This window comes from Agelaius tricolor, unplaced genomic scaffold, assembly GCF_023055355.1.
Source record: "Agelaius tricolor isolate 1412-34295 unplaced genomic scaffold, bAgeTri1.0.p SCAF_7, whole genome shotgun sequence".
NCBI lineage: Eukaryota > Metazoa > Chordata > Aves > Passeriformes > Icteridae > Agelaius > Agelaius tricolor.
Genome location: NW_027269267.1, coordinates 7,742,462 through 7,767,805, shown reverse-complemented (window position 1 = coordinate 7,767,805; position 25,344 = coordinate 7,742,462). Strand labels below are relative to the sequence as shown.

The window sequence follows — 25,344 nt, the reverse complement described above, 5'->3', positions numbered from 1 at the left end:
AAGTGTTTAAAAACTGAGCATAGCACTAAATGCAATAAATACAGCTCCAATCTCCTGAACCAAATCTGTGCAAAAGAGCAGAGTTCTCATTAAAGAGTTGCCTTAATGAACTGAGTGACACAGAGCTGCCATGTGTGACACTCTGTCACAGACCTGGGCTGGACTGATGTGCAGGACACTGGGGTAAACACCTCAGCTGAACTCAAAGGGATGGACAAGATAAAGTCAGACTGCTAAAGGTCACTCTGGGTTTGGTCTTTTGATTTCCTGTCTTCTCCAAAGCTTTTTCTTTTTAAAGAAACCAACAACAACAACAAAAAAAAAAAAAAAAAAAAAACAAAAAAACAAAAAAACAAAAAAACAAACAAACAAAAAAAACCAAAAAAACCCCAAACAAACAAACAAAAAAAACCAAAAAACAAACAAACAAACAAAAAAACCCAAAAAAAACCCAACAAAAAAACCCCAAACAAACCCCCCATAATCCACCCTCTCCTGAGCTAAAAGGTTTTCATCTCTGCTGCCACCAACAGGAATTCACCTCTCCCAACCTGCTCCAAACAAGAGACAAACCCCATAACTGAAATGCAAGAAAATCCATAGGAGTGCACAAGGGAGAACAGGCAAGGGGTGTAAGAGAACCAGGAATAAATCCACAAACAGGTTGGCCTCAATGAGCTGAGATGGAAGAATGAGGAAGCTGGTTAGTAAAGTGGCTTGCTGGACATGAGCTGGAGGAAATGTGGCAAAGGCAGCAGTCACCAAATATAAATATATTCCAACAAAGATTAAAATCTCTTCTGAGAATTGTACAGCTCTTGAATAATGCATATTGAAAAAGTTTATCAAAAGAGTTTGCTGTTAACAGCTGCTCCATTTGAACTAATTATAAATGCTGCTCTCCCTGAATGCTGTTAAATGTGGGATTTTATTTCTAAGAACACCACCACACCATCATACTCTGAACTCTCTTAAAATAATTTAGTCAGGTATCTCATTTCTGTTGTGAAATTCTTAGAAAAATCTGAACTTCCTGAATCCATTTACAAAGAAGAAACAAGTCAGCAAATTTAAGTAGATAACCCCGGTCACAATTTTGTTCTTCCTCCCATTTCCTTCCATCTGCTAGAATAATATGAACATCACAATTGTCTATATCCATGTTGTTTCATTTAACAAAACATATAAACAGATCCCTGTGAATTGAAAGTAATGACTGCACAGATGTTTCAAATGAAATGTATCAGAATTTTCCACAGATTTTCTACAATGAATAAATAAACTATTAGTGTTTCTTCAGAGCCTGTTTTTTCTTTCTCCTCTGTGTTCTTCTAACCATATGATTACCAGAATTCCAGATTGATATCCTGGTGGTTCAAGGATTTTTGTTTCACATCACTTTATGCAGCACTTACCTAGTGTGCAATCAATAAAAACATTTCAATGAAACAAGGTTGAAGGATTTGTGATGAGTCCCATTTTTATACACTTCTAATTAGTTACCTGAGGTTCTACATCAAGTATTGCAATTAGTCCCTGCTCATGGATCTTTCGTATTGTTTCCAGTTTTGTCCCATACATTGCATCCTCATGGCTGCCATATTCCAAATATTCATTGTTTGATATATCCTGCATCATTTGGTCATGTGATACAAAGTAGTAATTTTTGCCATTTTCTTCATCTTTCTTTGGAGGTCTGGTTGTGTCTGAAAAAACAAAATATTTTAGTACAGGAGCAATATTAACGTTATATGTGGCTTCTTTTTTCTGTTTGTTTATCAATGCTTATCCACTGAACTGAACCTGTCAGATCACACACAGAGCAATGAAGGATGAGGCAGTCACAATGACAGGCACTGGGAAGAGCAGGAGTTTGAGGGATATGTGTTGGAAAAAGCAGCAGTGGAGTCCCTAGGGTCTACTGAACTTAAGATACTCATATTTTTCCTAAATCCCCTTCTGTCCCAAAAACATTTCTGCTTTTTCCTTTTTTTAAAAATTTTTATGAGGTTCTTATGAGTGAGAAAAGGATAAGTCTAAAAAACTGTTTAAAAACCTGATTACCTGTGGTCAAGAGAAGTAAAAGCTCCTAAGGAATAACATACTTTTTGAATATTGCTTCTACAGACTTGTGGTAAGAGAAGCATGGACTACTAATCTTCACAATTAACTGCCATTGTGCCTGACCTGATATTTTTGATCTGGTTTTCAGTATGCAGGTAATTTCTTCATAAAACATTCTTCTAAACTCCTCACCCAATTTAAGGCCCATCTCAAAAGTTACCTACTACACCATAGTTTTGTAAAGGGATGCAGAAAATGCATCTTGTCTTATAAAATCAGTGAAACAATTTCAGAGACTCCACAGAGCAGGAACCTAATGCAGGCAACCTAAGGCATGCTCACCATGGTAATAGGTGAGTCCATTTTAAAAGCATCTGCAGATAAAATCACTACTTTCTGTGAAGAAAATTAAATGAATGTCACTTGTGAGCCATGTATGGCATTTCTGAGGTCAGTCTGAAATAGAGTGGACAGGTAGGGGCTGGATGCTCTTGTTTTGGTGTGCTCAGCTTGAGGACAAAGGATGCATCTCCAAGAGATCATGAAATGGGATCTGCAGTTCCTGCAGGGTATTCATAGAGACTGTCATGAAGGGAAAACACCTCTGTGCTCTTCATAACAACCCACTGGCAAGCAGTGAAATTAATTGTGTTTTCTGGAAACCTGGAACTATTTTAGTGCAATACCAGTCCTTAAGACTTGGCTGTGTGAAGTAATTAAAACACTACAGGTTCCCTCTAAATCCAGCTCATACTTCTTCTCATGGGAATGATACACAGTTAAAAATGAGAAAACTTTTATCCTTCATTCTAAATTAACACAAATTTGGGGTAGAGAGAAGTAGGTTTAACAAGAAGTTTTGTCAACAGTAAGGAATATTTGATGCAAAAATGGTGTTACTTTCCACCCTGCCCTCTGCAAAAGCAAAAGAACCAGACCCAATCCTACACAGCTCCCACCTTCAAGGCAGGATTTGTCTCAGCTGAGCTGAACACAGGCAGTAGAAGCAGGAGGGTGTTGCCAAGGAGGACACAAACAATTCTGCAGCACATTGAGCCCTGCTACTTACGAGGAATGGGGTAAGCAAATCTGTCCGGATGTTTTGTGATGAGCGTGTTTTTTATGTGTCTTCTTCCCACACCGTGGGCACCTGAGCCACAACACAAAAAATAATTTAAGAAATATTCCACCAGAAAGGCTTCAAAGCTATGATGCTATGTTCAGAAAAGTAACTGAAAATTACCTAGTAGGACTAGTGTTTTCCTTTTGAATGCTGGCAGCTTTACTACTTCTTCATATGTGACGAGATCTAATTGATCAAACACTAAAACACAAAAGAAAGCCCCAAAGGATAAGAAAAAAAAGGCAATATGAAGGGTGACAACTAATTCTGCTACAAATTAAAATTTTATCAAGATTTAGATTTATAATACAAAGTAACATGTTATGGAAAATAAAACCATTCATTCCTTATGCAATTTTAACAAGAGTGTTCATTTAAGAAACTGTAAAGAGCAGTAACAAAGCTACTGAGATGCTCAGCAAAGTTTGCATGTCCTTTCATGCAGTGTTCAGCAGACCACAAAAATCAGCTAGAACAGCATGCCATTCACGTTTGCATTCCTGAGAAATAGCAATACTAAAGAAAAAATTGTGGACAGTGACCGACATGAATACAATATGAGAACATCTATTTACACTGAAGATAGGGATACTTTCATAATAATGTTTTAACAAGATCTATGAGAAATGCACAGTGTTAATACTTTGTGGTATTTATTCTTTCAAACCACACCACTTACTTGTAATTAGAGTTCTCTTTAAACACACGTGCTAATTAAACTGACATGCTTTTAAAACTTGTGAAAGAATGAAGAATTCTAATGAGAAGTGATGGCATTACAGAAAAGAACCTCCACCATATTTAGGGAAAAATTGTAAAAGTATTATTTCAGAAATCATTTCAACTGCAGCTGAAATTGGATGAATTCCAGCATGCCTATGAATCTGTTGTCAATTGCCAGGGAATATAGTGATTGACAAATCAAGTTTTGTTCATTAATAACAGCTTATTCCTCCTGTGCCCAGCAACACATCATCTCTGGTAACTCCTGCTGAATTCTAATGACAGAAGCAGGCAGGAGGCAGTTATTTCTATTTGTAAAGATTGCAGCAACCAGCAATTGTGGAGCAGAATAACGAACAAGAGTTTTCAGTTCTGTATTTCTGCACTCTATGAAAAGGAGGCAGGAGAGACTCCATCCAAACTATGGAATCTCTCTCTGAGTGTTTCCAAGGCTTAAGTGGTGTATCCACCTCAGCTATATCCAATCCATCTTTTAGGATGAGTGTGGCTATCTCTCAGTTTTTCAATTTGATGGCAGTCTTTTCACCTGAGAAAGTCCAATGGCTTCAATTTGGTGAAGCTACACAAATCAGCCAATTGACACACCCAACTCTTTAAGGCCTTGAAAAGATACAGATAGGAAAACTTCCTAGTCCATTTGAAGCATTTTGAATTTCATCCTAAAGAAGAATCTCTTTCAACCTTTCCCCAAATACTACAAGCAAGAATTTAGTAATATTTTTCTTTATTTCCACAACGGAATTATTACTCTTGTCCTTTTTGCAACTTCACATTATTTAAACAAATCAGTAATTCATTTCATAATAATGATCTACAACACAATAAACAGCTTTACCATGCTAACCACCTAAGCCTGCAAGTGTCTTTTTCCATTGAAAAATAATAATTAAAAAAGAAATCAATCCTTTATTTTCTTCTTGAACAAAGCCATGTTATGTTAGATACAAACAACAGGAACAAACACCAGAAGTGACACATATTAATGCCTTCATCACAAAGTAGTAGCATGGAGAAAATGTGTCTCAGTCTACATGGATTTAACTAATGATTGTGGGGTTCTCAAATGCAAAAGAAAAATGATTAATTTCTTAATATACATAGATAGCAGAATACAGGGCACACTAAAGACTGAACTTCAATGCTTCTGTGTTACTAGCTGATAAAAGAAAAGGAGTTCTTGAAAGGAAACAGTAAGAAGCAAATAAAGAGGCATTGTCACTTGACAGGTTACTTACATGCACAGAGGCCATTGGGAGTAAGACAGCATGAAAAATGTACAGGGGTCATTGAGATATGGCTTGTAATATATTAGTAAAATAAAAAGTATATGCACAAAATAAACTTTACCATGCAATAGTCTAAACACAAGGCAAATAAATCACATTAAGAAATGATAAACATATTTTATAAAAGCTTGGCAATTTTCTACATTATGCATAATATCGAGCATAGTTCTGGAATGTTCTCCTCTTTTCTGAAGCCCTGCAATAACTTTTCAGCAAAATAAATGAAAAATGTATCTGGATATCACTGCAGCATATCTCTAGAGCATTTATAAAAATGTCAGTGAATCTAATAATGGAAAAGATATTTCATTTTTTCTGTGGGCTTTGGTTTAAAACTGATTTTATACTGATAAAACATATGATCATGAAATTGCCTGATACTCTAATATGAAGCATGGAGGAAAGAACAACAGGATTACATTTTTCTTGCAAAGGAGAATGTATTTGCTTCTAATTCTAAAAGGTAACTGAAATAATCTCCTGTTTACTTCATAAACTATTTGCAGAATAATCTCAATTCTACTTCCAGTAATATCCCAATATGCCACACCAGCTCTCAAATCATCAGCTGGCCACACAAATCTGAGTTGACGATGAATTATTTTACTGGGTCATTTCTCAGTACCTCAGACCAGTCTCACCCCTAAGAGAAAAATAACACACAAGTCCAAATAGATTACAGACTGCTGATCAATTTCTTTAGTTTTATACTTGAATAAAAGAGAAATAAATTCTACTTTCCTGTAAGAGCAACATTTTGACAATGATTATACTTGTTTTGGATCCAGCAGAAGAAAAGATCTGGTTTTTACTGTGAAACAGAAGCACTGAAAGGCTGCAAGGGCCAGTGCTGCCATATTTCTGACCAACAATCCTGGATGTGACACAGCACTTCAGAGAATTTGGTGAATTCAGTGCCACCTCAGTTAAACCTGAACTCACACGAGCACCAGAGCAATTCATAATATTCATAATATTGAATATTCTATATTTGGTGTCATTCCCTGGAATATTACTGGCATTACCTTCAGTACCTCAGGGACACGAAGATCAATAACATTTCTACAAGAAATCTTGATTTCAATCTGTGCTTACATTAACTTTTTGACTTAGGGGAAAGGGGAAGCTGCATTCTAAAGGGAACAGTTTCATTTATGGTCATTATCACAATTTTTAACGTTGGTATTTCTAATTCTTGGCAAACACCTGCTCAGATATAAAGCAAATAAAGATACAACACTGCTGGTGAAGGCAGGTGAACTGTGTGAATCAAAGTGCCATCAACCTACTCCAAAATGTCCCCCTATGCCAAGACTACAAAGTGCACATTCCTTTCAGGAATTTAACTGATAGAAAATCTCTGAGCTAGGTCTGCTCAGGGTTAGGGTTAGGGTTAGGGTTAGGGTTAGGGTTAGGGTTAGGGTTAGGTTAGCAGTACTGCCTGCTTCTCTTCCTTCCCTGGCTGTCCTTCCTTTAGCTCACTCCCTTGTAGCAGGCCTTGCTTACTCACAAGACATTTTCAGTTCTGTATTTGAATTGAGAGATGCATTAAGAAATGTACCTGCCCTAAAGATAAACAATTATTTTTTTGGGTTGTTCTTGATCCAGTTCACAGCATGGCCACAAGTGAAGGGAGGAGCAAGGCTGTGAGAATGTGTGCTGGGAGCAGATGATACCAGTACTGGGAAAGGCTTTGGCTCATAAAATCCAGTTTAGTCTCAACAGCTTTTGCTGTAATTATTAAAATGTGGTTGAGTGCTACTGCAGTGAGGGGGAAACACTAGAACAAGCAGGGTGTTACAGCAGCAAAAGGAAGGAACCTACTACTTAAAGCTTTCAATCTTTGCTTGTGAGAGCTTTCAGGGTAACAAATAGTTTTATATTCACCTGTGAACATCTTAAATGCAACAGTGAATTTAAAGAGTATAAACAACAATTACTGCCTTAGAATTTAGGCTTTCTTCGAATTTACTGCCAAATTACTTTAAAGGAAACACATATTCTGTAATAGTGACACATTATGAGCTCTGATCCTGCACACATTGTGCATGTAAAGAGAAATACCTGAAAATATGGATTTATATTGTTTAATCACTGTGCTCAAGAAGGCAACTGAAAAAAAACCCCTAGAAATTAATGTAATATAGAATACTTTCATTACACTGCTTGGACAGGTATCTATTCTGATTCTAATAAAAATCTCTGCAAGTCTCTCAGGAGACCACAACAACATAAGCATCACAGAATGTGCTACCAAAGCAGGAGCAACAGAAAAGTGTTGAAAAGCAGTTTCAGCACATTAAGTATTTTATATTAAAAGAAGAAAATAAGCAAATTCAGCTCATAAATGACAGGGTCTGTCTTCTTTACTACTAAAACTAATGAATTTTGCTTGACAAGGATCTCTTATTCTACACTTTTAAAATTTTCTAAAACAATTCATTTTTTCAGCACTCAGAAGAGAAGCCCAAACTCAGGATTCAGGCACAAACAGAAGCCCAAATTCAGGATTCAGGCAGAAATCACTGCAAGGAGGATAAACCTCCACAGCTGGCTCTATTTGGTAGCTGTAAATAACACACTGACTATGCAATGGCTCTTATTCTACTTCCAGCTGTGCCACTTCAACAAAAATGCTCTTTCATGATGTTTTCACATATGTAATCTGTAACTATAAATACATATTAACAAGGATGCTACAGAACAGTCTGTTGTAGAGCACAGTACAGCAATATAGGTTGCAAAAATCATATCCTGTTTGTTTCTAATGCTGCTTTACACATAAACCCCAAACAATCTAAGCCTCTATCAGGATATACTATGATGCACTGCTTTTGTGGCAGCTTGCCTCTCACTGACTAAGCTCCATGCTTAAATAGCAAAGAGCAATGTTGGCATAACTAGAATTTTCCTTATATTTTCCTAAGTAACTCATTAGGTTTGTATAATACTGCCAGCTGAACAATTAATGGCAAGGCTTAAACTGCAAAAAATGTAACCTGTTACAGATACCTGCATTTTCTGTTCATACCTGCATTGTGCTTTGCCAAGTATTTGTCTTTGTACTGCTTTTTTTTCTTTCCAAACCAAGTACAGCTGGCCTGTTGCTCCTGTTTGGTCTTCTCCATGGCAATACAAGCAACTCGCCTGACATAAGGAGGAGAAAAAACATTTTCTGTTGTAATCAAGGATCTTTAAAAAGCTGCACAGAATCATTTAGAAAAGCAAGACATTTTTATGGAACATGAGTACAGTAAAGCTTTTAAAAACATTTTTTTAATGACTTTAAAGAATATATATACAGGGGTACTATGATGTAAGAATATTTTCTTAGAGGTAGATGATGGAAGCTCACAGATGAAGCGAGCATGGGAGGAAGGGCAGCTCCTGGGATGAATCCAGACCACTCTGCAGCAGACCAGAAGGGAAAAGCACAAGGTCTGGAATGACCACCATGGTCTAAATTCCTGCAGAGCAAGTGGTGCTGTGCTGGGGGACTGTCTGGAACTGATCTCTAGGGTGGAGCACTGCAAGGGACCCTGCTGCAATGGGGATTGTGCCTCCCTTACACAGGGCTGGCACAAGGCTCAGGACATGGAACTAAAGGTCTTGTCTGCCTCTTGTCTGTCCCTCTTCTGCCAAAATCTCCCTTATCCAGCACAGGAGCAGAGCACTACTCCAGCTCTTTTACATAGCAAATCCTGGATGAAGCATTTTGGGCTGGACTATCTAAACTTTACTGAGTTATGGCCACACCTTCCAAGGCCCAGGATTTGCGCTGATCCATTTAAAATTTTTTATCAACAGCTCATGCAAGAGGTTGTTTAAAGGCTCTGCATTGTTCAGTGCCACTGCTGTTCATTGAACCTGCCACTGGCACTGTGATTTTGTTCTGCTTTTAACATTCATATGAAAAATGAAAAGGAAAGAAAACCCTAAAACTCCCTCAATGACCTTTTTGCCTGACAACTTGCTAAAACCCTATTCCTGCAGCACTTGCACGTACACAGTACTAATGAAACCCCTGATTAGAAGCTGAAAGAGAAATTAATTTGACCCTCTTATATAACCAATTTGCATGTAGCCATCCTCAATCCTAGTTTCCTACAGTATACTAGAAAGCACAATGTTTATTAACACAGGAATTTATTTTTTTAATGTAATGACACGTACGAAATTGCAGGTAACCCTTACGCATACATGAGAAAAAAATTAATACCACTCAAACTGAATGAATATATAGACTTAGGGGAAAAAAAAACAAAGAAAAAGAGAAAATAATTCAAAGGCTAGCTATCCAACAATGAAAAGTATGAAAGACAGAAATAAAATCAAAACTAAATTCATTTTTATAGAAAACTTAAGTCATACCATTCCTGAAGTTCAGGAGAAGGAATAAGACCTGCAGTACCATTTTTGGAGTTCTCAAGTTTACCCTGCCACCAGTTATGATCATCTTTGCTAATGATTTGGATAATATCACCAACTCGGAATCTGATGCCAGCTTCTTTGCAAGGAATGAGGTCATCCTTTGCTGGATCATATTCAAATTGTGCTCTTACATAGATCTAGAAAAAGAAGAGTTTATAAGAGACACTGCAGTATCATCACTGCTATTCAGAGTATTCAGAGTAACAGGTGAAATCTGATCTGTGAATGCAGCTACACACATTGGTTGCAACAAGCAAAGAAAGAAATAAAAAGGAAGGTGCCAAAGCATAAGTGATAGTTGAAAATGAAAATGCCCCCTCCAGCAAATGATGGAGACATATGATGTTATTTCAAAAGCTCATGTTTTCTACATTCTATAGAACCTGAACAGCAAAAATGTAATAAACTCATGGAGTCCCTCAAACAGTTATTAACTACCACAAATCATCCCAGAACAAAAGCCAGCACCTTACAACTCAAACTGTAATGTATTTTCCAACAGAAGTCCCATGGTATGTTTTAAAACTTTCTGTGACAGGAAATTTTACTGGATGCTATAAAGGACTTTGGCTTTATTAGTGATCTTTAGAATAAGAAGTTTTAAGATTTAAGACATTAAAAAATATATTTTTCAGGAAGTCCTGTATTGCTCCTACCACAGAGTTACTCAGGAGGAATGTGGGAATTCTCTGTATGGGTTTTTCAGTAAAAGTCTGCTCCTATGTAAATAGAACTCACGATTTGAGCAAGCTATTTTCTAAAGAACATGAACAGAAAGAATCCAGACTCTGACTTCACAATTTAAAAGATGATACCAATCCTTTCCTTGTGTGTTACTGAGGTCTCAACTCTAGAAAATAAAAATAAAAGTGATACCCAGTTTTGGTTGCTAATTGGAGCCCTGATGCACCCAAGGAACTCAAAACCAAAATTAAGTGCCATGCCCTAGATGGATAATTTCTAAGTTCAGGTCATGAACTTCCAACATCACCCTGCAGTGTCTCAGCCAGCCTTGTATACATTTACTGCTGATTTTCTTACTAAAAATGGACTAGGATTTAAAAATCCCCAACAATTACATTGCAAAGTAATATTCTTAGAAACTGTAACAATCACTTTTCAACTCTGCTCAAACTCTGCTCCAGTAATAGCTGTAACTTGTGCAGTGTTAGCACCATTCATGGCACTTAAAAAAGTAATCCAATCTACACCTCAACACTGAATAAATTAACTTAAAATGGCTAATCACTTTTCTCTTGTATCTGATGTATTTTTATTGGTTTGCAGTGAGAGCATCAGATGATAAGACCAATACAGAACTCAATTTTTAATACATTAAATCTGACCCTTGCTCTGTTGTGCACTGAGTTTAAAAAAAGCAACCCAACTTATTTTAATTACTTGAGAAATAGGATATTTTGAAACCAATTATGTTTACTTAGTAATTTGTTTTTCATGCAGTAATCAATATTGAGCCAATCCCTTATTTTGCCTGAAGCTCAATCATACAGGTCTAAAAACATCAGCAGTATTTTTACTATCTAGAAACTTCCCTGCTTTTCAAGTCCCTGCTCCAGTTTGAGCCATTATCCACCATATACTGGCAGCTTGTGGAACGTTACAGACTTCCTGACACATAAAAATATATCCATTAGCCAAGCCCTCACTGGTTTCAAGGATGACAAGAAAAATATGCTGGTTCAATGGGAAAAATCAGGTAAAAATTGAAAAAATAATGTAATTATAAATGGTGTGAGTAAGAAAAACACCATTATTTTGATATTGCCTTGAACAAAGTTTTTTCTTCTGGGAAAAAAAAAAAACCCATGAGGAGCAAATGAAAACCTAATATAAATGTCTGGAAGGTATTGCATGGAGCCTCTCCAGGTTTACATTCAGGCAGCTGCAGAAGAAAATGGAAAGTTGAAAGAACCATAGAGAGCTTTAAAAAAATGGGAAGTGAAGTAAGAGCAAACCATTCTTGTGATAGAAGTTCCAGCCAACTCAACCAGACAGCAATATAAAAAAATTCTCAGAGACAAGAGTTAATGTAGCTGATTGACTTCTTGAATGGAATTGCAAGAGCTATTATAAAAAGTCCTGGTAGAGAAGGAGGCTGAGTACACGGTTAAAAATTCAGAGGTAGATTCTGGAAAGACTATAAATAACTGGAGCAGTTACTGGAGATGAATCACAAATCACTTCATGGTATGTGCTCATTTGGAGGCTGCAGAAAAAGAACAAAAATTCTTAAAATTGCAAAAAGAAAGACAGGGAATCTTCTGACAAGCCCCACATGCTTTCTTGGAATTTTCTGGAGAGGGAAGATCATTCCTTGGTCTCTGCTGATTTGCACAACCACCAGGTCAAGGTAAAAAAGTTAATGGAGGTTACTGAAAATGGGACTAAGGACTGAAATTTTAAGAGACCATCTTCAGATTTATCAAGCCCTAACAGAAACTATCCTTAATATTTTTCTTTGAAAAACTTTGCTAATGTTAATAATTAGTTTCAGATAAACTCAAGCTTTACAATCTCTGTCAGCACAATATTTTAGAGTTTTAGACACCTGCCCTACTTGTCTCCATTCCAGCTAAAATAGAAATTTCAGCTTTCCTCTAAGATTAAAACCTGAACAGGTCACTGCACAACAGGAAGTCTATTAATGCATTCTGAACTAAATCAACATCTCCAGTTAAATTCTCAGTGAATTTGTAACTCTCACACATGTGGACACATGAAAAAAAAAAAGTATTTTGAATTAGCTACAAACAAATGAGTTAAAAGAAAAATGAAAAAAATGGAACAAATTTTTCAAGCTTAAATGTTTTAGTCCAGCACATACAGAATATGAGTGAGGAAAAGGTAAGCAGGGATGTTTACTAGCAGCTAAGTTTACAAATATTCCCATGGAGGATATCTATTCACCTGTCGTCCTTTTGGTTGTGTTGTCGATGGCAAGTCCTGCAGAATAAAGTCAACCCAGGAGAAGAAATTTTCATTTTACTTTTTAAGGGTACATAACACTGTTTGTTAGTGATTCATACTACATTACAGTAAAATGGTTAAGTTAGACAAAAGTATAAAGCATTGACCCATGTTTAGAAATAACTTTTTTCTTAAAGAAAAATCAAACCCAGGCTGTTTAGCAGCAAGCTGAAGAAAGCAGGTAAAAAGTTTAAGCAGATAGAGAATGTGCTTTTTAATAAATAATTCAGCATCTTCAACACAAAAGCACCACCAAGTGAAAGAGGCTCTTTATGTGAATGCCTTTTCCATTTAAGTATCAAGTTTTGTTTTTAAAAGAGAGAGGCTATTATAAATGTTAAAAAACCTATGATTAAAAATGTATAATGTGATCAGCTGTGCTGAGAATTAAGATTATAACTAATTTCATGTTATAAATTTAATTTAATTCACAAAAATGTCCTAAATTTTTAATTCACAAAATTAATTTTCATTCTACTAATTAATAAGCACTTTACCTTGTGGCAAATTATGTCTAAGTTGCAATTTTTATCAATAGTTAAAGAAATAGTTACTTGGTTTTGGGTTTTTTTTTGGTTTGTTTTTAGCTGGTCCCATGAACTCATGATGTTGACAGCACTCACTGAAGAAACTTGTGTGCAGTTACTACATTGGTCCAAACAACAACAAATGAGAAACAAGACGAATTTTAACACCAATGTACTTTAGGAAGAACAGGAGATCGACAGCACCTTTCTACCTGAATACATACAAAACAGAAGTACTTTGTGTTAAAGATGTGATGGTAATAGCTTGGTTTGTAGTGCAGTTTAAAGCCACTTCCTTTTGCTTTCCATATCCAGGCAAGGCTCATGTTTCACACAGTATGTGCACGTACCACGACAGCAGAGAGCACACCAATTCCTTAACTCAGATAGCGGAAACCAGTACACGTTCCAGAGGGCTCTCAAACACAAAACTTCAAAAAAAAAAAAGGATCTAAAATGTCTTGGGATACCAACTGCACAGTTACTCTCTTCCTTCAAACTCTGCTTCCAAAGTTCAGGATGGAAATAAAAGCTTCCACTTTAAACCTCTGCTCGGTTTTGAGGAAAGTGCTGACAATGATTTAAGGATGACTGAAGTGTCACAGTACAGTTATTAACATTTAATTCACTGTATGGCTTTTAATGAGAAGAACATGTTGGAAAAAGCCCTTAAAAAAAAAAAAAAAGGAAAGAAAATGGGGAGTTACATATGTAATAACCTGGGTTCTCTCAGCAGGACAAAATTTTCCACTGACCACACGATAAGTATAACAGTAATGGCAGATGAGCACCAACAAAACTTTCACACTTTCTCTGTGTGGAACTGGAAATCTTACCGAAACAGAATTGTTAGTGCTGCTATGACCATTAGCGGGGGACTGTCTGGATGTAGAGGGGGAATCTCTCTGAAATAAGACACAAGGTTCATTAACAACACAACACTATCACAGGAACACAGAAATATTTCAAAGAACAGTTACATCCACAGCCTTATAACCATTTGCTTAGCTGCTTCATTTGTGAAAGCTTCCACACTACAAACTCTGTAAAGCTGAAAAGCTTTTCCACAGCTTAGGATTCAGGTTTGACATTTTGATTTATCTGAGGTAATAATAAATCTGGTATTTCTATGTTGCCTTCAGCATTTTAATAAATAACTGGGACTTCAGAGATCTCATGTGGTGGACAATGCTACCAGCCCTCAGTCACACACCAGTCCTGGTTAAAGCACCTGGAAGTTATACCCTGAACAGTACTTGGAATAGAATGAGGCCCATATCCTGTTTTAAAGATGTTTCTGAATATTTTTTCAGCTTTGTGGTGGTTGTCAGTCTCTACTCAGCAAGATGCAGCTCCCTGCAGTGCCTCACAGACACTGAGGAGAAAGCTGGATTCTCTCTCCTCCCTTCTCATCCATTTTACAGCACAATGAGGGTTTTCCTCCAACATTCTTATGGACTTGAAAGTATCAAACCTTGCCAAAATACAGCACTTTAAAAAAGCCAATTCCCTTGACCCAGACTACCAGTGTGGCCCTACACTTCAGTGCAGAGACAGCAGACACAGGGAGCACACTGGGAAATTCTATGAGAAGGATAACAGGAATTTCTGGTGGGATTTTCAGAGCCATCTTTTTCACATGCCATTTTGACTGCATAGTGCTTAATTCCATGAAGTCAGATAATTGAGCCATGTCTTCTGAAAATAAAATAATCCACTCATGTACTGTTAAAAAAAAATCCCTTTACCCTCACAGGAATTCTGGAATATAATATTCCACGTCAAAGGTCAGCTTAGGAATGTCTGGTTATTTTGTATAACATCAAGGACAGCAGAGAAAAAGGGCTAAAACAGTTTCCTAAGCAAACAAAGTTAACCCTGTCATATTTTATCAATACCATTATTTTGTGAATAATTAAAAACCCGGAGCTAAACTGTTCATGCAACACTAATCAGGGATTAATGCCACATGCATAAGAACAAAACTTGCCTCCCATAAGTATTTGCAATGTGTAACAGACTGGGGGAAATCAGCCCTAATTCTAATTACAAAATCACTCCAGCACAAGTTTAAAATATTCAAATGAGAGCAAATAAACCATTCATTACTGAAAAATATTTAAAAATTTAAAAAATATAAAAAACTTGAAAAGCCTAAAAGAATCAGTATTCCTTTTTTTTCTTTTGTGTATGGATTATCAGCATCAACTTTATCAAATTATAACCGTAAGAACTTTTTTCAAGAAGGCAGTAACTTCCTTGCTTTATAAAGAGATTATATGCTTGCTCTGCAATTCTGTCTCTGCTATTTTCTCACTTTCAAGAGGTGAAAATAAATTTTAACTTTTTTTTTTTAATATGGTTTGTTATGATCTGTTGTCAGTGATGGTTTAGCAAGGAAGCAAGGGAAAACTTTGGAAACTGATGCAAGCACCCAAATCATGTGGAGAAAAACAAGTTTAGAGAATGCCACTATTTCTGGACTGTCTTGAAAGATTCTGCCTTTGAAGGAAATTTTCTTGGTTTGAGAATGTTTTGATTTGTATTCCTCCAATAATTCCCAACACAAGACAGCATATTATTCAAAGCAAATGTTCATCATAACACACTGAGGAAAATATACATTTTCAGTGCTGCTGGTGATTTCAGTGCTGTCAGAAATAATCTAACAAGTTAGTCAAGAGACATTTTTTTATGTATGACTTTTACATAATTAGGCTGCTCTGTCAGAATTTCAAAAGCATTTAGATTCTTTATTTTTTAGGGACAATTTTCTTTCTTTCAAAAAATACCAGACTGTAAAGTTAGGAGAAAAACTGTATTTTGGACAATCTAATGAGACAAATCAATAAGCACAGAGATCCTTGTAGAATAACAAGACTGCCTAGGACTGGCCTGGAAAAACTCAGTTTGGGTTGTGAGTTTGTTTCTCCAGTAAATCAGCAGAAGCCCTTCTTTTCCTGGGAATAGGGGCAGAAAAACACTTGGAGGATCCAGTGATTCTGGATGATGTAGAAAGGTTATTATAATTATATTTTAGTAAACTCAACTGTCTGGACTTCCCAGCCTTCTCCAGCCCCAAGACAAAAAACACAGAAACCTTTGGGGTCATCACTTTTCAGCTGAAGAGCCACAGAGCCAGAGCCTTAGAGGAAACAACCACAATTATTTCCAAATGATGGCAAACCCAGTTTCCTGTTGATTCCCCATTTTTAGGTGTGGTTTCTGAATGATAAACTAATGTATTTGAGATGCAAATCTATAGAGAAGAACTAAATGATGTCTAATAAATATGACCTGATCAAATTAGATACTGACAAAAACAGGTAGAGCAACGATACTGTTGCCAGATACAAAAAAAGAAACTCAAACAAGAAAACCAACAAAACCAAAACCTCCAATAAAAACAGACAGAATTTCCAAAATTCTGGAAATACTTTTACATTTCTGTCTTTCTCAAGGAACACATCTATCAGTATCTTTAATACAAATTTAAAAAAGGTTTAAGACAATAAAAACTCCTGATGCTTGAGCACTAATGGAAACCATGGAAGATAAAAGAAAAAATCCCTGGTGATTACCACCAGGCTTTTAAAAACTCCCATGTATAAACGCTTTTCTTCTTAATAAAACAACTTAAGAGTTTCACAAAGGCAATCTGAAACATAAAGAATGTTTATGAGGATTTTTTTTGTTGTTTAAAGAAAAAAAAAGAGAAAGATAAAGTACTTCTCTTACCATTGTCACATATCTGACACTATAAAAAGTTACTCTGGGTGTTGTGTCAGTACAAAGTAAAAATGCAAATGCAGCCAAAACAAAATGCTTAATCATTGGGATAAAACTGAAACACATAAATAGTGTACACAGCCATCAGCCATAAGAAGGATGTGTTGCAATAGTTACTTAAGTTCATGTTTATGTAAATCTGCAATTTTCCTGGTATCTGATGAAGAAAACAACACCCTGGCCCCTTGTTATCTAAGTTTGTGTGTGTTAACTCAGGTCATTTGCCATGCCAGTGACTAAACAGGTCACCTCACACCACATCAGCTGATCCATTTTTACACAAGGGAATTCAAAATTATTATGTCTTCAAGCAAGGTCTGCTCCATGAAATAGAAGGTCTGGTAACTGAATGGAAGGCATGAGCGCAGGAAAAGCCACAAATGCCTAAAAAATCTGAAATTATTCAGCTGAGATTTTGCAAACTGCCCAGTGACCCTGAATTACATTGTGTAGGAAAAAGACTTCCATATATATATATATATATATATATATATATATATATATATATATATATATATGCAGAAATGGCTCAATATTTAGAAAATAGCACTTATTTTAAATGACTATAAAAGAAGACAAATATGGCAAGTGAAATTCGAATCCCAGTTATTAAAAAAGAAACATTCCATGCCCCCCTCACCTTTGTGAAGGCCTAGGATTGTAAATAAAGGACACATCATCTCTGATTCTACTAATATGCAGTTTTTTCTTATTCAAGATTAACAAGATGTTTTGCAATTCAATGATGTGATCCTGGTAGGAGCCTCAAAGTCCCCAGTCCTCAGTTCTGTTTTATATTCCTCTTCTCATAAAACTACACTACATGAGCATCAGTCCATGACTGAAAGAGGGGGGAAACCAAATATAGACTGAAATGTTGCCAGAAAATACCTTAACTAGGAAGATTATATTAGTGAAGACCCAGTATCTCTCTATTTATCCTGCTGGCGGGCATGAGAAGCAAGATTTCTGTGTTAGTAATGTTCAATTTTAGCCTTTTTCAATAGTTAAGGATTTGATTCATTTTCTGAATCATCTTCCTGAAAAATTCTGTGAAAGAAATTCTCTGTGTGCCAAAGGACTAGTGATGCTTTAACAGGATGATTTAAGAACACTGGGGTTTTTGTGTACACCTGTAACTGATGAAAACCAAGCCAAAGCCTCAGTGTGGCTGAGCAAGTGGAAAAGACTCATCCCTCTCTGACTTAATCAATGCTAAATGCTACAAAGTGGGATAATTAGACATGATTTCTTTTTCTCTTTGATCACACAGTTTCTAGTTTAGCCATTTTCTTCCAAAGAAAGGTAAGAGTATATTTTCCATTCTTCTGTGAAATAATAGTCATGAAAAACCTAAAGACACAAAACTAAAGAAAAGATATTATCTGCTATTACTAAAATGACAACTAATAGTATTAATTTAAAGCTGTATGCTGAGTCTTCCCAAATAATCATCTTCTCAGCAAGTCTGCAGTTTCACCAGTTTCTGTATTTCAATATTGGGAAGTAAGGTATCTTTTAGTATTACTCCTCTTTGCAGCACAGAAGTCAATACATGAATTTGTCAGCATGCTGCACTTTTTTTAAAAGCCTTTGCATTTCATGAAAAACTTTTGGTTTCATATTTATTTTAAGGAAATTGGCCTCAGAGGTGAAAATCTGTCAAACCTTTTACCTCTAAAACCTTTTAGTTTTTCTTGAATCCTACTAGAAGAACTGAAGGCAACCAAAAAGCAGCGATTTTTTTCCTTGCAGAACAGATTGTTCTGACAACCACAATAGCAGTTTCTGTGTATTCTAGCATCTGCTGGGCCATAAGAACAATTAGGGTGAAATCACAGCTCTAATTAAGATAAGGTGCTTGACTTCAGCAGGGGTTGTGATTTCACTTGGAGAGTTCTAATTCGGGAGCTGTTTGCGCAGTAAAGCGCGTGGCTCCGAGATTGGCACCGTCCACACGCTGCAAATGCCATCTGTGTGCTCACACTGAACAGGGGCTCTCAAGTAGCCATTTCATACAATTTAATCCCCTTCAGTTGCAATCTGGAATCTAACTTTGTGAGCAGAAGGGAATTAAACGTTGCTGTGCAAAAGCTGTAATACCAAGTTTCTGGTTCGGCAACAACTCGGAATCTGTTTTTCTTCTGTAGTGACAAAGACCATTTTTTCATGGAAACATAATATTAAGCCACATGTAACTGTTACACACGACCATCACAAATTTACCTCAACAGGGTTATACAGAAACAGGTTTTTCAATTAACCCTTAACAGCCCAAAGCAGTAATATAATGTTTAAAGCCTAAAAAAGAGGAGGATCGTTCCTCAGCTTAGGAACTTTAATAGACTTACTGAAGTATGAGTTTAAATGGTCATATTTTTAAGGGGCTTCCTAAATGCATAAGTTGAGGATCCCCTTTCCTATTTTTTTTCTTTAATAGGCTGTAAAGAGTTAGTTAAGGTGCTGATGAGATGAATATGAAGGCAGGGCTGAGTAGGTAGGTGGGACCTACTCGTGTTCCGTTATCTTTGTTGTAAAATTGGTGTGCGATCTAACAGGACAGGCAGAAACAATTTCCCAGAAAGCAGGAACATTCAGCCATCAGCAGGCAGTTAGTTACAGGACTGAGGAAGAAAGGGCATGGCTCATGAAATTCATTACCTCACAGGATGAAGACTGCGTGCGATAACTTGGCACAATCTTGAAGGTAATACTTCCACGCATTTCCCTCTGTGAAAAAAGAGGCATTTTGAGACTAACACTGAAGAGAAAATCTCCAAATTGTTAATGCTAGAAAGGAAAACATCATAGTCCAAGTATGAAAAGCTAAAATGCTATGGGTGAGTTGTGATATCACCTATAAACAAACATTCATATTGTCCTCATTAATCTAAAGGATGAACATGCATTACCAGTTTGTTCACCTGACTAGGTTTTGAATGCCTAGAATCCAGAATTGTATTTTTATGTAAGAGATTCAGAGATGTGTAGGTTTCTTCCATGTTAACCTTTTCTTTGTAGCTACATTCTTGTCATCTACAGTCTTTTCTACCAAAGTGGCATTTTCTTCCCTTTCACAATACATGCTAAATAGCAAAACTGTATTCAATTTCTGGAAAGCTGCATTTTCCTGAAGGTAGGAATTTCAAAAACAGTCTTTCATCAAAACAGGACATGGGGTCTGCTACTTTGCATTTAGTATTGTATAAGAATATTTATAACAAGTAGTAACTCCAGAATAGCAGCAGATTGTGACAACATATTTTCTTAAATGGCACTCTGAATACTTGTGAATACCACGTGGCTGACAACTGCAGGACTTGATCTGGACAGAATCAGAGATCACTTCTAGAGATCTCAGAGTTTCTCCCCTTTCTCTCTTTGGCTGGCTTACTGTGACCCCAAAAAAATTCTATTTCCCTTGAAGCTTGTCTAGGATTAGTGATACCATCCAAGATGTCAAGGTTAGTGTTGCACGCAGAAAAATTAACAAGTGTTATGGAAATATCAAACAGACTCTACTAGCAAGGACAAAGGTGGAGTTTTCCTGGAAAAAGACAGACTGTCTGAGCTCAAAGTAATGTTTTTTACATTTTTAACTGTGAGCTCAACTGTAATAAACTGAAAGAACTTTTTGCTGCATGGACATGTAGCCTATCAAGAACACTAGAAAAAGGGGAAGTTAGAACACACTTAAACAAAAGTTTTGACCAAATAAGACAGGCATTTTTATAGAGGATATGAAGAAGACTTCAGGCACTTACAAGCATTTTTTGTAGTTGCTCTACAGTTTGATTTGCCACACTGATTCCATTTATTTCTCTGATTTCATCTCCTACATGTAGCGTACCTGCAGAGTTAACAAACACACAATCACCTCAGTTTCTACAAATTGAAATAATCACAACACAGCACCATTATTCATAGAAAGGCATAAACAGAAAACAACATTAAAATAATTTTTTGCTAGATTCAGAAAAGGACTTTGTATTAGCTACAAATCTGTCTTTCAGAGTGCAGTGAATACACAGCAAGAGATGCCCAGGCATCTCCTCAGTAAACAGGAAAAACATGTTTTTGTTATTAAACAATAATATTGAATCAAAACCACCATATGGCCTGGAATAGCATAAAGATTCTCTAATACTATTCAAAACATAAAACTGATGGAATTACATATTAGACTGAGAATCAGATTCAGTAACATCCCTGTATCAAATAAAATCCCCTTTTCTGCATCGTTTCCCATTTCTGTCACTCTGACAGAAGTGAATATTGTTATGTTCATGACTGTAAGGAGAAGTATACATAAAAACTAGGAATAAAGAATGGACATTTGGCAGACATGTCAACAACAAACAGACAATTTTTAATGACTGACACTGGTGTTTCATTTCTACTGAATTCTCTGGAAGGTGTGAGTAGATGGAATCTTTAAAAGCCTTTCTTCCCATTTCAATTCTGCCACCTTTGGAATAAGAACAATTTCAATCACCAGGACTAGGCAGAGCTGGCCTAGAGACAGGAGACAGCTTCACAGCAGCTACAATTTTGTGACTGGGAACTGCACAGTTTGTGTTTAATATTGCTAGACCTGAAATTATACAGTTCCTGTAAGCCTCACAGCAGATTTATTATCCAGACACTGCAGTTTTCCATACAGCAAAAAGAGACAGCAGAGAAGAATGATCTAACACTCCCCAAAACCAATTCAAGGCACAGGTCCTAACAATAGGATTCAAAGATGGTGCTTGAGATCACTGTCAAATTACACTTGTGTTGTTCTACTCAGTAAAAATATTCTAAATACAGGTATGCTGAATGAAGCAGTGAATCTAAGAGACATCTAGAGCACTAACAGAATTAGAAACATTAAAAAACCAGATGACCATACTTAAGAAACACTGAAGTAAAGCTCAATTTCATGTGTAGAAGCACTACCTTAGCTAGATGAAGCACATAGAAATTGAGTAAATTTCCCAAATCTTTAGAAACAAAAGATACTGTATAATTAAAAAGAAGAGTTGTAATGGGCACAGTTGGATATTTTACCCAGTTTTAGCAGGTTTTAAAAGTTTTATTAGCTCCATTATGGAACACAGTCATGTGAAGCAATACTGTGCAGAGCATCACCACTACCTAAGCACAGTTGGAAGAAAACCTTGCTCCTGTGAATCTTAGAGCAACCTCCTTTTAAAACTCACTTTCAGAAGCCAAATAAATTTCAATTCAGAAGGTCCTCCAAAGACACAGAATTCTCTCTGAATTGCATCTTTCTTTGTATTAAAACTTTTGTCTTTCCTGCTTCCTGACAGATTTTACCATATCAGTGAGACAAAGTGAATATGTTTTGTCTTCCCAATCACCTGTTCCTAGCTCCCTTTGAAATAGAACAGTAGGCTAGAGGGAACTCTGGTCTGAAAAACTAAGAGAATTTTTGTTTTCATCACAAGGAAAAGATGGCAGTCTGAAAAAACTGAAGTAACCCTTTCATGGCTGCAATCCAAACTTGCAGCCAACAACCTAGTAGGGAAGTTCATCTGTTTAAAGCAGGACAAAACCCAGTTACTTCTGGACATCTGATCTGAACACACAAAATGACAAAAAGGAGAAGACTAAGGATGAGAAAAAAAAGCACGTTTGCAGGATTTGTTATGGTAGTGAAAACTGAAAATAGAGATTTAGAATCTAGGCACAAGTAATATTTTTATTTCAAACCTCACTTTTGTGATTCTCAACACCAAAAATATAAAGATCTTCAAGAACTGTGTGGACAAAGCTCTTTCATTTTGGCAAGAGAAAATACTGCCACTTGAGTAAGGATTTTTTTTTAAACAGATGATTAAATAAGTACAGCTCCAAAATTATTGGTGTTTCCATCTCTTGCTGAGCTATACTCAGTAATAGGATAGTAATTACACTAATTAAGACCTAAATGAAACACAGTGGGCCCTCACCTCAAAACACTGGCAGACATCTGCAACTGCAAGGTAACTAAAGCAGTTAGCAGGAGTCCATGCAGGCACAGAGAGACGCTGCTAGGGAGTAGTAGCAATCCAAATCAGGAGATTGTACACAGTTTGTACAAAAGGATCTAAAATAACTGTGTTTGAAGACAAAGCTCTTGATGAGATGTGATTACCTTGCCGGTGAATCATTCCTCCGTGCATAATTCTTGCCACAATGCAGTGGTTCAGCTCATTCATTTTTAAAGTGATTCCCTAGAAAAAAAAGAATGTTTATACTTTTAAAATAAAATATTAAGCACTGTGATTCTTGAGTGGTTAAGAATAGTCATGTTTCCTGAAAGCTTGAAGGCAGGGTATAAATTTTAAGATTAAAATAAAATCTTTGTCACTCACTTCAAGATGAGCAATAAGACCAGATACTATTTATAAGTGAAGATGCAATACTTCAACATATGAGTATATAAGGATCTGGTTTGCTAAAAATGTGATTTTATACTGAAGTGTATGTAAAGGCTCCAGTTGTGTTTAAGGAGTAATTTGCTGTAGCTTTTAAACAAACCCAGCCCTAGTGGCACAGCAGCAGTGTGAGTGCACACAAAGCATCTCAAGGAGGATAAGTATCTATTCCAGTTAATTGACAACCCCATCTCCAAGTGAGGAAATGACACTAAAATCATCACAGCACTGGTCTTTACCAGCACAGAGGGAAATGGTGAGCTATCCCCCATACCATGGGCTCATCTGTGTTCTTCTGGAACTGCACCAGGCGGACGCGCGTGACGTTCTCCATGTCCATGTCGCCGTTGGCGCTCTCCGGGGAGTCCCCGTTCAGGTAGGGCGAGGTGGGAGGAGGGGTCACCCGCAGCGCTTCGTCACTGTAAACTTCATGTGCCACTACATCATGGGTTTGAAGTAAGGCCTGCAGGACAGCACAGCAACAAAATGGGACATTTCCATCATCTCCTATGTCCCTTGCTCATTTCTTCTAAGGGTTTTTTTTGAAGATTTTCAAGGAAATCCAAGATATTTGTGCCCCATTTTCTACTGAAGAATTTTTCCCTTAAAGGAGTCTAAGACAGACTTTCAGACTGCAAATGCCTATACACACTGAGACTCTAAAGCCTGCATGAGTTAATGTGATTTTTACTGTAGGACTTCAATGAGAATGATGCTGCCTCCCTTCCCCTCATCCTCTTGACACCTGCAGGGTGAGAGTGAATCCATCTTCGTGTGCATAGATAGAGAATCAGGAATCTAACTTTCTGTGCAAACCATTCTATAATAATTACTCTAGTAAAATGGAAAGCTCCTCAGATCCCATGGTATATCACTCTAATAAAGTCAGACTGTAGATCAATACCAAGTGAATGAAGAAAACACTGTTTTTTTTGTTGTTTGCTACCATAATTGCTTCTATTGTCCCTCCTCCCCCTAGAACTTGGTCCCAGCACAACCACCGAGTTCAAAATGCTTCACAAAAATTAAGAGTGCAAACCAGCAAACTGCTAAAATACTGCTTTATTAGCTTTCACTAGCTACTTCAGTAGCACTTCTAAAGGGTACTGTGTGATAAAAGGTATTTTCTTAAACACTTTATGTTCTCATTTCTCTAATAGATTTGAAACTATATTTGGGAAGTCAACACTATAATGATGGAAAAAAATTCCCCAAACTAACAATGCTTTGCCCATACTCCCTCCCATTTTCCCAGTGTTTCAAGCCCACTTACATACATACTATTTTTAGTTAAATATTAACCTGTATCTGCATTTCCTATTTTTCATCTTATTTTGTCAGCCATTAAGCTCAAACTCCCAAAAATTCCTCTGCATTAGACTGCTCTACAGAAGCAACATTTTATATTAGAGATCTGGACCATGTAAGTTAAACCACTTTAACAATATTAATTAAATCTTGATTTATTTGTGTGTCCATTTATGTGTGGGAACTCCAATGTAGGTTAATGGTTGGACACAATGACCTTGGAGGTGCTTCAGTGCCCCTGCCTGTATCTGTTACACTCTCCACACTTTAATATTACATTTCTTATGTAATCCAGGTGCTTACATTTTTATCATATCAAATATTTGCCCTGCTTTATATTATTTTTAGCAATAATATTCACCTTGCAGGAGGTTAAAATTTGGCACTTCAAGCATTTTTAAAGGTCCATAATTATACTTAATGACTTCTGAATATGTTCACAAAAATGAACACTACTTCAGAAATACATTAAAGTACAGCAACCTCATATTACTATTGAAAACATTTAATAAAAAGATTCCTATTGGACCTTACTTGAAGATGCCTGTTTTCAAGAATTTCTGCTAATTTTGATGTTTTTTTTTCCTGTTTTTCCTTTGCAGAACATGATAATCTTGCTAAAAATTAGTTTAGTGAGAACAACTGCTTTCTACTGTACT

The 25,344-nt window shown here is 36.5% G+C and overlaps 1 protein-coding gene across 7 annotated transcripts in view; it reads right to left on the bottom strand.

Annotated features, from left to right (window-relative positions):
- Positions 1 to 25,344, bottom strand: part of CASK (calcium/calmodulin dependent serine protein kinase) — a 189,106-nt gene that overhangs the window by 9,908 nt on the left and 153,854 nt on the right. For 2 of the 7 annotated variants that reach the window (XM_071430280.1, XM_071430278.1), the window contains 11 exons: positions 23,652 to 23,840; positions 23,095 to 23,173; positions 20,717 to 20,802; positions 19,614 to 19,682; positions 14,000 to 14,068; positions 12,577 to 12,612; positions 9,589 to 9,785; positions 8,249 to 8,364; positions 3,308 to 3,388; positions 3,134 to 3,214; positions 1,504 to 1,706 (listed from right to left, as the gene is read on the bottom strand). In XM_071430280.1, the coding sequence (XP_071286381.1) occupies positions 1,504 to 1,706; positions 3,134 to 3,214; positions 3,308 to 3,388; positions 8,249 to 8,364; positions 9,589 to 9,785; positions 12,577 to 12,612; positions 14,000 to 14,068; positions 19,614 to 19,682; positions 20,717 to 20,802; positions 23,095 to 23,173; positions 23,652 to 23,840 (1,206 nt within the window). The remainder of the gene's footprint in view (positions 1 to 1,503; positions 1,707 to 3,133; positions 3,215 to 3,307; positions 3,389 to 8,248; positions 8,365 to 9,588; positions 9,786 to 12,576; positions 12,613 to 13,999; positions 14,069 to 19,613; positions 19,683 to 20,716; positions 20,803 to 23,094; positions 23,174 to 23,651; positions 23,841 to 25,344) is intronic. The other 5 variants (XM_071430279.1, XM_071430285.1, XM_071430281.1 and 2 more) reach the window with 3 other exon arrangements.